Source organism: Bufo bufo, chromosome 3, assembly GCF_905171765.1.
Source record: "Bufo bufo chromosome 3, aBufBuf1.1, whole genome shotgun sequence".
NCBI classification, from domain to species: domain Eukaryota; kingdom Metazoa; phylum Chordata; class Amphibia; order Anura; family Bufonidae; genus Bufo; species Bufo bufo.
In genome coordinates, this window is record NC_053391.1 from 116278740 (window position 1) to 116294691 (window position 15952).

The 15952-nt window shown below is 41.8% G+C and overlaps 1 protein-coding gene across 8 annotated transcripts in view; it reads right to left on the reverse strand.

Annotated features, from left to right (window-relative positions):
* Window positions 1-15952, reverse strand: part of RAP1GAP2 (RAP1 GTPase activating protein 2) — a 685016-nt gene that overhangs the window by 15577 nt on the left and 653487 nt on the right. For all 8 annotated transcript variants that reach the window (XM_040423489.1, XM_040423484.1, XM_040423485.1 and 5 more), the window contains 4 exons: window positions 8209-8346; window positions 5199-5311; window positions 3705-3818; window positions 1943-2060 (listed from right to left, as the gene is read on the reverse strand). In XM_040423489.1, coding sequence (XP_040279423.1) covers window positions 1943-2060; window positions 3705-3818; window positions 5199-5311; window positions 8209-8346 — 483 coding nt within the window. The remainder of the gene's footprint in view (window positions 1-1942; window positions 2061-3704; window positions 3819-5198; window positions 5312-8208; window positions 8347-15952) is intronic.

Sequence of the window (15952 nt, forward strand, 5' to 3'; positions counted from 1 at the left end):
TATTCCTCTCCCCACCTTGAAGTAAACATGTACACCCTACAGAGGCAAGAGTGCACGTTGGAAAATAGTTTGGCCAGAAATTGGACAAGTTAACACTTTTCCTAGTGTCAAAGTCCAGTGGTTGCTGAGGGGTATATGACTGTGTCAGGGTGACTGACAGATAACCACACTGGACCTTTCATGGCTGGAAATACAAGTCACTCCAATAATCACACATATACTCTCACACTCACACTCTTAATAATCACACTCTTATGCTGGCCATATAAACCCTATTTTACAACCTGCCAAGAAATACTAATGGTAAAGATGGGTAAATGTATCACTCAACAACCTTATGGGAGATATGTGTCTATAGCTACCCTTAAAAATAACCTCCCCAACATGAAAACCACCTGTAAATATAATGTAAAGTCCCTGAGTTGTCTTTCTGTCCGATCAAGTTATATATCTTTCCTAATTTCTTTCAGCTTTTCCAATTTCATGAAGCACAGCATATACAGAGTCATATACAGAAAAAATGTTGTTAGTATAATCCAGCGCCTCAATCAAATAAAACTTAGCTTTTAATTAAAAATAGTTAAAAACTTAATGGTGTCCTTGGTGACGGGTTTTGTACATATCATGCTTTATCAAAGCCCTGATCATATTCAAGCTGGACTCTCTGGGTGAGCTGTGCAAATGTGTTTTGTTTTCTCTCCTCTATATAGAGTCATACACAGTTAATGGCTATGGACACCTTCGGGGCATTTTTTCATGATTGCATTTTACTTATTTTGGGTTAATCATTTTTTCAATTGGTTTTTATTAAAAATGTTCAGCCATTTCTGAGAAACAAGGATTAAAAATCAGTCTGTTTGCAAGCTGTCACAGTCTGTCTTCTTTGAATCCCATCATCTAACGGCTCCTGTGCAGCTCTTATCTCTGATCTCCTGATTTCTAATAAGAAAATGCCTTAAATAAGTGTTTATGAGGTCAGAATAAGGCCTCTTGCACACAGCCGTTTTTTTTTCCCGTTTACTGGCCGTTTTTTGCGTTCCGTATACGGTTCGTATACGGAACCATTCATTTCAATGGTTCCGCAAAAAAAAAACGGAATGTACTCCGTATGCATTCCGTTTCCGTATTTCCGTTATTCTGTTCCGTTTTAACATAGAACATGTCCTATTATTGCCCGCAAATCACGTTCCGTGGCTCCATTCAAGTCAATAGGTCCGCAAAAAAAACGGAACACATACGGAAATGCATCCGTATGTCTTCCGTTTCCGTTCCGTTTTTTGCTGAACCATGTATTGAAAATGTTATGCCCAGCCCAATTTTATCTATGTAATTACTGTATACTGTATATGCCATACGGAAAAACGGAACGGAAAAACGGAACAGAAACACAACGGAAGCAAAAAACGGAACGGATCCGTGAAAAACGGACCGCAAAACACTGAAAAAGCCATATGGTCGTGTGCAATAGGCCTAAAAGAGATACACATGAGCTGTCAGATGATGGGATTCAAAGAAAACAGACCGTGGCAGTTTTCAAACCCTTTTATCTCAGAAACGGGTAAACATTTTTAATAAAGACAAATTGAAAAAATTATTTGTAGCCCAAAATTAGTCAAATGAAGAACAAAATTGCCCCGAAGGTGTCCATAGACTGTAAGCAGATGTAGTCTGGGAAAGCTGGCTGAAAACCCTTGTGGGCAGGGACATAACAAGGGAGTTAAAAGGTTACACTTGAAGTTTGAATGGGACCAAAAGATCTATCTGCGCCATAGCAGGTCACTGGTATTAAAAAGGGCATGTGATAGTTGAAGGACCCTGTTATAGATCTTGCATTGGAACCTAGGAGATTCAAAAGGTGATATTTCCTTTCTGGATTTCCTGAAAAATTTCGCTCTTCTCCCAACGCGTTCACCACAACTTTAGGATAACGTAACATACGCACCACACTTTCATATTCCTCCATGGCCTCGCTCTCTCCAGCCGTGCTGCTGAAACTGCTGGTACTGGATGAAGAGCGAGAGATGTTGGATCTCCCATTCTCTTTCAGTTTAATGTACGGTCTGGAAAACAGAAGGGTTGAGTGAAAAAATGTATTAAACAAAAATCCAGATATTGCAATTTTTTAAATTAATCAATACTAGATTTACTTTATGAATTTACAAACTAAAGGGGTTTTCAATAACATTTTTTGTAGATGATTTTTTAATAAAAAGGAAAAAAAAATTCTTTCCACCTGACCTAACTTCTTTGTCGGAACAGGTGCTTCATAAATATGGTGGTCATTCTGAACCCCATATTTCTCAATGTATCTACATCAGACAACTGGCATAAAAACCGTGATAAATCTCCATACAGCTCTATGTGCTTCCCTTCAGCACATAATAAATCTGGCTGACTGCAGCCACCACTAGAGGGTGCTAAGTGCATAGCAATGTATACAGTTACCATTGAACTCAATAGCTGCTGTAAAATCTCTTTGCACTAAGCTTCCCCTAGTTGCAGGAAAATGGTGTGGATTTATGTCAGGAAGCAGGCAAAGAAGTTAAGCGCCAGATGCCCTCTGACTCTGGGCCCCACGGCATAGTCTGCTTTCATGTCAAGCCTTTCATACACTCACCTAATATAGCTATTGGAGAGTACCTGTCAGCAGTATGGGTGGCTTATCTTTTCTGTGGAGTCTGATTCTTCCAGGAGAGGGTTATAAGTGTTAGGGCTCATGCACACAGCTGCTGCCCAGCCGTTCCATACATTGGGGACTGCAAATTTGCGGTCCCCAATGTATGGTCAACATCAGTGGGGCTGCCACAGACGGATCCAGACCCATTCAACTTGAATAGGTCTGTGATCTGTCCGCACTGCTGCAAACAAATAAACTATTGCAGTGTGGAGGCACGGAGAGAAACCCCATGGAAGCACTGTAGTGCTTCTGTGGGGTTCCGTGCTTCCGTTCCGCACCACACCTTCCGGATTGCGGACCCTTTTGAGTGTAAGAAATACCATCAGGACAATAAACTATAATGAGTGCAGATGTAGTAGGTGATGGTTTGTCGGCTGAGGACTTCTCATATCTACTTGGGACGTCGGAACAGAACACATTTAAAATCAAATGAAATACTGACTTTTTTTTTTTAGGCCACCAGGTGGCACTGTGATAACATAATGCACACTGACAGGTGCAAACAGTAAATAATTATTACCAATAAGGGCACATACACACAACCGTAAGTGTTCTGCTGTCTACAAACCGCAAATCTACACCGATGGGCTAGCGGTCCACATGTTCCGCCGAAATATAGAACATGTCCTATCTTTTGTGGGGCGGCTCCCCGAATGCAGAAATCAATGGGTCCACACTGTGATGCAGAGTGCACACGGCTCCTATCCGTGTTTTGTGGATCTGTGGTTTGTGGACCGCAAAACAATTACGGTTGTGTGAATGCCCCCTAATCAGTGGCGAAGTGGTTCCAGATAGTCCTGCTTCCAAACCTTACACGATGAGCTGCGAAGCTGGAACTACTGTGCCATTGCCTATTGAAGTCATCGTCATGCATACCAGTGTCCTTCACAGTAGACCGACCCATTTCAAACAAGAGCCCCCTCCGGCTGTAAGCTCAGCATGTCCTAATGGAGTATACGACTAGTGGCTGAGGCAGAGAGCCCCTTTAAAATCTGAATAATAGGCAAAATTACAATATTATCCTTACCTTTCTTTGTTGGGACATATCTCGGGCGAACTTGGATTTGATGATGTTTCAGATTTGACATCCTGTGATGAATGGCCACAATCTGGGGTCTTCGGCGTGGCAGGCATGCTATCACTGCCAATAAGAAATAATTTGTTACTACAACTATGATCAGTTATCAGCCAATTTTTAGAAAGATTTTTTACTTTGATATGCTTTGTACTGTAGCTTTAGGAAACCATCCTGAAATGATGGGTATATAGTGAATTATGTTATCTGTAGAATGACCTAGAGCGCAATGTCACTCGCTAAAATGGCGCTCTGAAGAATCAAACCAAACATCATAAGACACACATCCTGCCCCCCCCCCCCCCCCCCCGTCTCCTAAAAAAAAGAGTATAGGATGTCAAATAAATCACATCAACAGAAAATTGCATTCCATGACCCTACTCACCTCTTTTAAATGTCTGAGAGGGCTTAATGATAGGAGAGACATATCAGTAAGTGATTTTCCACTGAGTAGGCAATAAATATTAGATCAGTGTGGGGGGCCCTTGAAGATGGCGAGAACCTCTGTACCATGCCCCCTCCCCCACTCTGTTGACCGTGGTGAGGAAGGTTTGTATACAGCAGTGGTCACACATACATATCTGTCCTTCCTTACCTTCCCCCTTGGCTCAACATATCCCATGATGTGTGGCGTAAGATGGCCAACTTTGAAAAAAGAAAGATGTCTATCCTATATGTTCCTGTGTGTGGCCACCCAGTGGTTGTGTTGTGAACTGCAGTCTGTCAATGGTTTTGTTAATATTTTGCAAAAATAGCCCAAATTTACTAATACATGTATGTCTAAAATCTGTCTAAAAAGTGGCACGAATTCAATACTGTTCTCTCACTTGCTTGAAAAGGGGGTGGGGCTTCAACAGTAAAAGGGTGTGGCCTATGATGAACCGTTTTGTGTTAAAATGGAGTCGCAAATTCTGGCATAAAATTCTGTCTCAAAGTAAGCCAATCAATAATTGGTATGGAGTTAGACAAAAGTGTCCACATATATCATCCAGCCGGAGCCCCTGTGATAAATCTGGTGTCTAAGCTTACGCCATCTACAGGACCAGTTTCATGCCAACTTGGTGTGTTTTGTATGTGCTGCCGCTCTATAAATGTCTATCAAAGTTAGTATAACAGAAGTGTGAAAGACATTTAGGTGGCGGGCGCTCCAGACAGTTAGGAAACAATGATAGGCACAGACTATTTAATATAATGAGGGACAAGGGCCCCTTACACTGTATAAAAGTAATGCTGGATACTGTGGAATCTACTTATAAGTGTCAAAGAAAAGAGCAACGCTGAGTGTATACAAAGGATGAGAACGCTGGAGGGTAACCCAAAATGTCCTGTTATTCTGTATAATGTAAAAGGTGCAGTTGATCTGGAGATTCAGTAATCAGGCCATTTAATCTTATATCGATCGTCAGATTCATTGATTCAAAATAATACATTCCAATAAAAATGTACCTTCGAGTCCGACCTTCAGATTGTGCTTCAGCTCCAGTGTGCAATCGGGGGAAGAGACCAGATCTCCGTTTTATTGGGCTCTTGGACTGTGTCTTTGTTACCACTGCAGGAGGCTGTAGAACACATTGACATAACAGAACATGGCAAATAATATATTTTTTTATTGATCCAAGGCAGTAGTCTTGATTAAATAAACTCTATTGTTTTGTGTGTACTGCTCTGATACAGTCCTATGTGTCTCCATGGTTACAGAAAACAAAAGGAACCCTTTGCAAGGTTTGAAACTGCAGTCCCTTTCATCTTGTTTTAAGCTACATTAGGAAAGGAGTAAATGGAAGGGAATAAAGCATGATCAGACTACACAGGGCTTCTTTGTAGTCTGTAACCATGGAAACAATTTATGCATAAAACTCGATACTGTTTCATACCAAAATATTACAGATTTTTATTTTTATAACAGTTCCCAATGCTGAATCTGGATTGTATCTCAGTGCACTATTTTGTGGACCCAAAATTCTAAATTCTTTGTGGTGGGGCCAGCCATTCAAATGACCTGCAGCCAGTGTTCCCTTTAAAGTGTTTGATTTACAAGGGAATGAAATAAAATAATATTTGAATGCTGTTCTCGAGCGTGGCGGTTGTATCTGTCTGCAGGGTTTGGGATTGTTTTACCTCTATCATTTCCTGAGTACACCACTCACAGGAACAGTGCTTGTAGCCTGGACTGATATAATATGTTACATAGACCTACGTACATTCAGGAAAGCGGTCTACTGTCTTGTGGGAAGTCTCTTATTCAAACTTCCTTCCCCACAGACTCCTGCTATTAAGAAAGGGGTTGTCTCAAGAAAAATATTTAAAATTTTTCAAACCAGCGGTTGGATCCGAATACTTTTAATAATTGTAAAGCAAATAAAAATTGAAGGGGACATTTATTAAGACTGGCGTGTCTTAATAAGTCCCTGCGCTGGCGGAGGATCGCCGGAGTTATGTAGAGGTGCCGGCCTCTGTATAACTTCGGCACATCCAGCGCTGACTCTAAATGTAAGACATCTTCCTTGCGGTCTTACATTTACACCATTTTCTACGCCTAAATCAGGCGTAGAAAATGATGAATAAGACGGGCCTGCCGGCCACCTTCTCCAGTCACGCCATGCCTACTTTTTTTAGACCTGGCATGAGCAGGGAAGAAGTCGCAGATCATGCCGCACCGTGGCGTGCGACAGAATCTGCGCCAAATAGACGCCACAAAAGTGGTGTTTATCTGGTGATAGATGACCCCCTTAGTATAGCCAATGAGTTAATCACTGAAATCTATCTGTATAGCGCCACCTGCTGTTTTCTCTTTTTCTCTGTCCTGCTCACTGAGGTTGACATACAGTACATGCTCAGTTCTATCCTTCAACTTCCAGCAGCAGAAAGGGCATGCCCCATGAGAAAGTACATGCCCCCCCCCCCCCCCCCAAGCTGCTAGCTTGATATAAATCTAAAATAGTTCAAGGTTTGGTGGCTCACTCACTGATATACGATGGAATAGGTGCACTGCCACACAGCACTCCCTATTGCTGTTGAGAGTACAAATTGGAAAACGAGGGTTTGGCGTCACTCAATATCCGGCATCAATATAGGCAAGGTAAAAGACAATATTCAGGAAATATTATTTATTAGATGACTCACAACATGTTGTATAGGATAACAAAGTAAAATGACAATAAAATGCCTAAAATAAAAACTTAAAAAATTGTAAAAATTGCACATATAGCGTATTAGGACCTCTGTATTAAGTTCTATATTCAGTCTCTAATATTGTTGCAAAGTTCATATATGGTGAATTACCAGGTAGAGCCAATAACAGTTCAGTTGGTTTAAAGCACTTTAAGTAATTGTAGATGTACTTTACCACTCCTGTTAGCCGTGCAGGTGCTTGGCTATGGGCTGCAAGGATCACTCCTGTTAAACGTGTGGCCGCTTGGCTGTGAGCTGGTACCACTGAGGAAGGGATCTTATCCCGAAACGCGTATGGTCGGCAGACAGTGTGGGACGATACAAGGAAGACACAGATTATTACAAGCGAACGCTGTACTTATTTGAAAACCCCGCCTGAAAGAGGAAGTCACCTGACCTATCCGGCTAAATCACGTGGGACACCACGGCCAGGTCCTGGAAGGTCAGAGCTGTTTGCAATATTCAGCAATACGGGGAAGTGTCGATAGGCGAACCCGCCTCTAAAGGTCCTTGCAGCTCACAGCCAAGCAGCCGCACGGCCAACAGGAGTGTTTTTTGTAGCTTACAAACCAAGCAGCTCACAGCCAAGCGGCCGCACGTTTAACAGGAGTGATCCTTGCAGCCCATAGCCAAGCACCTGCACGGCTAACAGGAGTGGTAAAGTACATCTACAATTACTTAAAGTGCTTTAAACCAACTGAACTGTTATTGGCTCTACCTGGTAATTCACCATATATGAACTTTGCAACAATATTAGAGACTGAATATAGAACTTAATACAGAGGTCCTAATACGCTATATGTGCAATTTTTACAATTTTTTAAGTTTTTATTTTAGGCATTTTATTGTCATTTTACTTTGTTATCCTATACAACATGTTGTGAGTCATCTAATAAATAATATTTCCTGAATATTGTCTTTTACCTTGCCTATATTGATGCCGGATATTGAGTGACGCCAAACCCTCGTTTTCCAATTTGATATAAATCTAGCAGAGCAATTGGAGCAGTGAATGGGGAGATCTCTGGATCCATGTGAGTTTACAGATCTGTTAGAAAGAGTGTCATGCATATATCATATCTGGCATAACCCCTATAAGTGCGGGCCCACAATGCACATTGGTGAATGGGCTCATGCATACAGTCTGGTGAATGGGCTCATGCATACTTTATAGCTCAGTACAATATGGCTTAAAATAAAAGAGCCGTAGAGGCCAAACGTTTGCTGCGAGATGAATAAATCCCCATACAATTAGAAGACCCCAGTAAACATTCACAGTGCTTACAGAGAAGGTGGTTTTGGTGATTTCGGCAGTTGTGTGCACCATGCCTCCGCTCAGGCTCCCAGATAAGCCCCCGGATTGATGCTTTTTCTGACTTGCCACCATAGTTTCCATGGAATGACTGCGTACCCGAATAGCTCTCTTAGACAAAGAAAAGACACGGGAAAACAAACAGATTTTATTATGTGCTGACCATAAAGCCACCAGAGAATGTTTGCTGTCAGATAAGAGCCATTGTTTGCCGCATAAAGATTAATCCAAACATATATTACCTGCTGAACTTGTCCTTGTCCTCAAATATGCCTTCATCTGATAGCTTTATATCCTTTGTGAGCGCTCAACAGAGGCGCTATCTCCTATAGGGTTACTCTAGGGGCCATATTCTCCCCGCATAGTGTGCGGCTGTGGCCTTTTAAGATGTTACACAGGAGGAGCACACGTATACAGTGGGATGCGAATGTTTGGGCAACCTTGTTAATCGTCATGATTTTCCTGTATAAATCGTTGGTTGTTACGATAAAAAACGTCAGTTAAATATATCATATAGAAGACACAAACAGTGATATTTGAGAAGTGAAATGAAGTTTATTGGATTTACAGAAAGTGTGCTATAATTGTTTAAACAGAATTAGGCAGGTGCATAAATTTGGGCACCACAAAAAAGAAATGAAATCAATATTTAGAAGATCCTCCTTTTGCAGAAATTACAACCTCTAAACGCTTCCTGTAGGTTCCAATGAGAGTCTGGATTCTGGTTGAAAGTATTTTGGACCATTCCTCTTTACAAAACATCTTTAGTTCATTCATGTTTGATGGCTTCCGAGCATTGACAGCTCTCTTTAAGTTACACCAGAGATTTTCAATTATATTCAGGTCTGGAGACTGAGATGGCCATTCCAGAACGTTGTACTTGTTCCTCTGCATAATTGCCTTAATGGATTTTGAGCAGTGTTTAGGATCATTGTCTTGTTGAAAGATCCAGCCCCGGCGCAGCTTCAGCTTTGTCACTGATTCCTGGACATTGGTCTCCAGAATCTGCTGATACTGAGTGGAATCCATGCGTCCCTCAACTTTGACAAGATTCCCAGTCCCTGCACTGGCCACACAGCCCCACAGCATGATGGAACCACCACCATATTTTACTGTAGGTAGCAGGTGTTTTTCTTGGAATGCTGTGTTCTTTTTCCTCCATGCATAACGCCCCTTGTTATGGCCAAATAACTCAATTTTAGTTTCATCAGTCCACAGCACCTTATTCCAAAATGAAGCTGGCTTGTCCAAATGTGCTTTAGCCCACCTCAAGCGGCACTTTTTGAGCTGTGGGCAGAGAAAAGGCTTCCTCTGCATCACTCTCGCATACAACATCTCCTTGTGTAAAGTGCGCCAAATGGTTGAACGATGCACAGTGACTCCATCTGCAGCAAGATGATGTTGTAGGTCTTTGGTGCTGGTCTGTGGGTTGACTCTGACTGTTCTCACCATTCGTCGCTTCTGTCTATCCGAGATTTTTCTTGGTCTGCCACTTCGAGCCTTAACTTGAACTGAGCCTGTGGTCTTCCATTTCCTCAATATGTTCCTAACTGTGGAAACAGACAGCTGAAATCTCTGAGACAGCTTTCTGTATCCTTCCCCTAAACCATGATGGTGAACAATCTTTGTCTTCAGGTCATTTGAGAGTTGTTTTGAGACCCCTATGTTGCTGCTCTTCAGAGAAAATTAAGAGAGGAGGGAAACTTACAATTGACCCCCTTAAATACTCTTTCATATTTGGATTCACCTGTGTATGTAGGTCAGGGGTCACTGAGCTTACCAAGCCAATTTGAGTTCCAATAAATTAGTTCTAAAGGTTTTGGAATCAATAAAATGACAACAGTGCCCAAATTTATGCACCTGCCTAATTTTGTTTAAACAATTATAGCACACTTTCTGTAAATCCAATAAACTTCATTTCACTTCTCAAATATCACTGCGTGTGTCTCCTATATGATATATTTAACTGACATTTTTTATCGTAACAACCAACGATTTATACAGGAAAATCATGACGCTTAACAAGGTTGCCCAAACTTTCGCATCCCACTGTATATCATAAGGTTTTAAAGAAAATGTCAGCCTTTGACAGACAGCACTTTATGATCAGCAATATACCATTATTAAAAAAGACAAAGGCAATGGACATAAGTCGTGCCTGTGTATAACAGCAGCTGATGCGTTTGAAAAAGGTCACCTTATTTTTTTTCCAGCCATATTTTGTCAGAAATTGCATAGTCATGCACCGAGAATGCATACAGTGAAGGATGTCGGAAAGTAGACTTGTAATCAACTGGGATACAAGAGTTGGTAGGTCTTTACCAGTGAACAGCCTTGTGCTGAATAGTCTAAAGAGGGGGAGGGGAGTCAAGGGATCGGTAAACACAATCCACTTTTTAACATCATGTCCTTTTTAGGTCCAAAAGTCTGTTCTGATAGATATAAAGGGGTTGTCCTGTTACCGATATTAGTTGCCCATCCTCAGGATAGGTCATCAATGTCAGATCGGCAGAGGTACAGATCCTGGCACCCCCGCTCATCCTGCGAGCACTGCTTTCTCTTCACTGTTTACCTGCTCTCCGCTGACATTGCAGAGGTGGGCTGGTGTAATTTCAGCTCCTCCAGCCCAATCACTTCATTGGGATGGAGCAGTTGGTTGTAGTTACACTTTGTCCCATTCAATTGCAATTACAATATTGATGGTGAGCAGGTAAACAGTGAAGAAGATGCGGCGCTTGCAGGAGCGCTGCGTTCTCTTCAACAGCTGGTCTGATATTGATTATCTATCCTGATCCGCTAAGACTCTCTTGTGACCTATCCTGATCCACAGGAACTCCCTTATGGACTTGCAATAACAGAAACAGTCTGCCATTACAAAACTTGATCTGTAACATTCCAACTCGCAGGAATTCCACCTTGTATATGCTGGAGCCTCTGTAAAGCGGTGATTGATTCTGTTATGCACCAGACCATCCTGGCAGGGAGCGTGTGTTGTTTTGAGGTCAAGCAGTGGGTGCTCATCAGAGAAGTGTGTCTCAGACCCTTCGAAGACGCCACCAGATTTGTCAGTAAAGACAACTGCGGTATCAACAGAGTCATCCTTGTGATATTTATAGAAGAACATATGCTCACACTGATGCAAAAAAAAAGGATGGGAAAAAAAGATCAGCTTCTGCCACCCTGAGATAGTTCCATGGAAGAGGATGAGGAGCTACCACTGGAAGAGGAGGAGAAGTCAGTAGTGGAGGAGCACAAAGCTGATCATGACAACACCAGCCATGATAATTAATTATCGCAGCTGGGGCACAGCTGAAAAGAACTGGGTCCTCAGGCATGCTGGCGAGCATGGCAAGCTGTCATGCTTTTAGACCCACAGTATCAAAGCAAAATGGGGTAATGTTTTCCTGTTGCTGAAAAGAAGGCCAAATTGCTATATTATCAGGATACACCGTGTATGCAGCTTGCTGAAGTTAAAGGGAACCTGTCACCAGTTTTATGGTGTCCTAACTAAGGGAAACATAAATAAGTGACTGATTCTCTTAGCACAATGCTGGGTCACTTTCTTTAATTGACCCAGTCAATCTGCCAACATCTTGTATTGAAAAGCTCCAGCTGATAATGATGAGTCATAAATATTCATGAGCTCCTGACTCTCCCCGCCCACCTGCTGCTAAATGACAGTTTGTTTCCATATGAACCAGCAGCAGGTGGGCAGGGGAGTGGCTATAGCTCTGAATTAAATATACGCTGGACTCAATGAAATCACGCTGGACTCAAATCAGCTCATTAGCATGCGGCATCTTTGTGTGTATATTATGAGGTAACCATCTGTCACACCAGTAAGTGAATACATCTAAGGTACTTTTTAGTAGTTAATGATTGTATATAATTAGTTAGATTATAATCAACTATCCACATGACAGGTTCCCTTTAACAGAAGCCACAGCAGCAACATCCAGTTCAGAATAATGAACATAATGGAGCAGTTTTTTTCTTTTTTTTTTCATCTGCTGCTCCAGGCTAATGCAAATCAGCAAATTAAGATGTACCACCTTAATAACAATAACTCCAGCTGATGCCAATAAATAGGTCTGCCATTGCTGACAGTGGCCCCAGCACACCACTGTCAGTGCCTACCATCATGTTCCGTACTGTATAACTGCGGCTACGCCCGCTGCTAATCCCCCTACTGCCCCTTCCATTACCCCTACTTCTACTACCATTTCCTCTACACAGCTGCCTCTAATACTATTCTACTATCCCAACCTAGCTGCACCCACATCTGTCGGCTTGTCTGTTCCATGCTGTGCTGCTACTGCTGCCACGTGCCACTATTACCATTGCACAACATAGATCCAAACATTTTCACTTCCACACTATTCTGCTGCTGCTCCCAAATTAAATGGATGATTTTTCGAGGCTTATGCAGTACAAACCACTGTTTCTTCTGACACATTTACACGTGTGCAGAGGCAGGCATCTGTCCCTGCTAATGCATAACTTTTGGGTGCTTGTTCCCAATCACTTCATTCATCGGGTGAATCTGTCGTTCGTGCAGGCACCACCAATCATCGTCTCTGGGCAAAAGAACATGCTGTGTAAATAGCGATCTGCTGCCCAGAAACAATCATTACGTATGGAGACGAGGGATCGCAATAGCGACTCCTCGTCCTCATACTGTGAAGGAGATTGCTCCATGTAAATGCAGCGGTCTCCTCCACTGAGCGTGCAGCCGACTGTCGGGAAGGAACGCTTCCTTCCCGACAATCCTCTGCTACATCGTTCAGTCTAAACCCGCCTTTAGAGTTCGACCGTTATATTTTGCCAAGATAATTTAACAAATAAATTATCACAGAATTTGGATTAAAACAAATGGCATTGAAGTGTGGAAAGGATGGTTTTCTCAATAGCTGGGTTCACGTCTGTGGTTTTAAATGCGTCAGTCTGTTCTGGTGGAGGAATAGACTGCTGGAGTTCACCGTGTCCATCATAGCCAGATACTACTATGGACCGCCAGATCTCTATTCACTGTAATGGCATCTGGTGGAGATCCAGCAACTTTCCGGCATATATGCTGGCTTTCGGTCAGACAAAAATTACTACATGTAGGACTTTTTGCAGGAGTGAATTCCAGCGGTCTGTTCCTCTGTCAGAACAAACTGCCGGAATTAAAAACGCAGATGTGAACCTGGTCTAAGTATAGGGGGCATGGGAGTTGCATAGAAAGCAGAGCGTCTAGGTGTAATGACAACGCCCCCGTTGCTCCTAGAGGCTCATTTGCATATATTAAAACATAATTTTTCTCAGCAATGCAGGCACATATGAACATGGGACCAACACAGATGCCTTCAGCTGCCAAGCGCACATGTAACAGGTCAGTTTCATAGGTACAAATCTGCTGACAGATGCCCTTTAAGGTCTTCACTGTAGCCCCACTATTGATGTACAGTATACTGCACAGTCAGGCAAGCAACGGTGTGCATATTAGAGCTGTGCACATCCTAAATTATTCACATTACTTATTACCAAGGCAAAAAGCAGAGTTTTGCAGATTAGTGAACAATATATCGTGACTTAACACCCTATTTATCTGAAATGAGAATGCAATCGGAAGAGCCTCACAAGGCGGACTGCAATCCCAAGCAATCATAGAGAATGTAGTATGCTATTACAAGTCAAACGCCTCACCCGACAGCCATGCCAGCCATTATCCTTCAAAGTGGCACAGCTACCAGGGGCTTAAATGCTCATCAAACCCAGAGTCTGGGTTCTGAAGGCTAAACGCTGCTAAAATCAGAGCGGTACTCTTTAATTAACCGTTCTGCAGCTGCCTGTATCCACATAAATGTCAGTTCTGGCAGCTCTCCCGGTATCCGTACATGCCATCTGGTCATGGCATGTCAGTTAGAGAAAGCACTATATATATATATATATATATATGTGAACATGTTTAACGGAAAATATTTCTTATTTTTAAGGAACTGCTCCATTTACTAAGAAAATCCTGTCTTCTTCTCAAGAACCTAAAAGTACAGTAGCTGATCATTGAGAAGTCATTTACACGCTGTTTAAAGGGGACCTGTCGCCTCTCCTGACATGTCTGATATAAAATCACCATTCTCGCATCTATTCTTATGACTGTATGTTGTGCTGTTCCTCTGTTATTCCTACTAGGTGTTTAGGAATAAATGTACCAATGGGTGTTAGGGTATGGCCACACGTGAGGTTTTTTAAAGCAGTTTTTGAAGCCAAGTAGCATCTTTAGATGTGCCCTCCACTTATGATCTACTTCTGAGTTTGGCTTCAAAAATGGCATAAAAAAAACCCCTGCATGTGTGGCCATAACTTTACCAGTCTGACACTATCCAATCAGTGCTGTCAGACTGTGCAGGGACACACCCCTAACTGGTAACACCCAGGTGGACCTTTATTGATAAACCTCCAGGAGGAATATTAGAGGAATGGCACAACATCGTGTCAATTTTTTTTGCCCCTTTTTGGAGGAGAGCAGACCTATGCCCATACTATGTTACTCGTACAGACCGTAGTCTGATAACAGATTCACTTTAAAATGGTTGACTCATCATAGGCAACCCCTTTAATACTACAGCGGGCTTAGCAATCAGCTGCAATCAATAGCGGCTAACCAGGGAAATGGGGCTTTTCATGCGGCCATTCAAATAAATACCCATCCAGATCGAAAATAAATGGGCCAGGTTTGCCAGTCCAAAGCTGCTGCAATTCTTAAACCAGTCATAAAGCACAAAATAGCACAAAACTCCCTTAGTCGGTCACATATAATACAATGCAAAGTTATAGTAATATTGGTAAAAAATAGGCTACATGGAGATAAGTATGCTGGGATCAGTCATCTATTGTCTGTTAGCCAAACAAGAAGTAGATATAAAAATAGCAGAAGTTTAACCCCTTGCTGATGTCGGGTCTTTAAAGATGGTGCCTGCTCCCATGGCAAATGTCTGAGAGTAGCGTTAATACCGTGGACATTTAACCTGTCAGATGCCTAAGGTGTCTAAGAGGGCTAAAAGCTGGAAGCATGCGCTTCTGGGTAAGGAACGCCTCCCCCTGAGGAGATCGGGGAAGGCGTTCATACATAGTAATGAGACTGCGCCTGTACTAGGCTTCCAGGCTCATTATGTGTAGGTGGCAACACTGTAATATAGTGATTTCCCTATAGAATAATGATATAAATTCCATTATTGTATACAAATTCTAATTGGGGACCTAACAAAAAAAAATATTTAAAAAATATAAATATTCAAATCACCCCCCTTTCCTCAAAATCAAAATAAATTTAATTAAAAAATATAACACAATGGGCACTGCACGTGCAAAATGCCAAATCCTATACGGTGAATGGCATTATGGAAAAAAATTCAAATGTCTGATTTGACTTTTTTTATCACTTTACATCCCCAATTTTTTTTATAAAAACTGATCAAAAAGTACACCGAAAATGGAATTATCAAAAAATACAGATCGTCCCACAAAAAATGAGCCCTCACATTTCTCCGTAGACATAACTATAAAAAAGTTATAGGGGTCAGAGTACAGTGATGACAAGAAAAAATATATTTTTTCAAAAGCATTAAAACGCCAGAAAAACTATACACGTGTGGTATCAATGTAATCGTACTGACCTGGAGAATGAAGAAAAATAGTCAGTTTTACTGTATAGTGAATGCCGTAAAAATAAAAC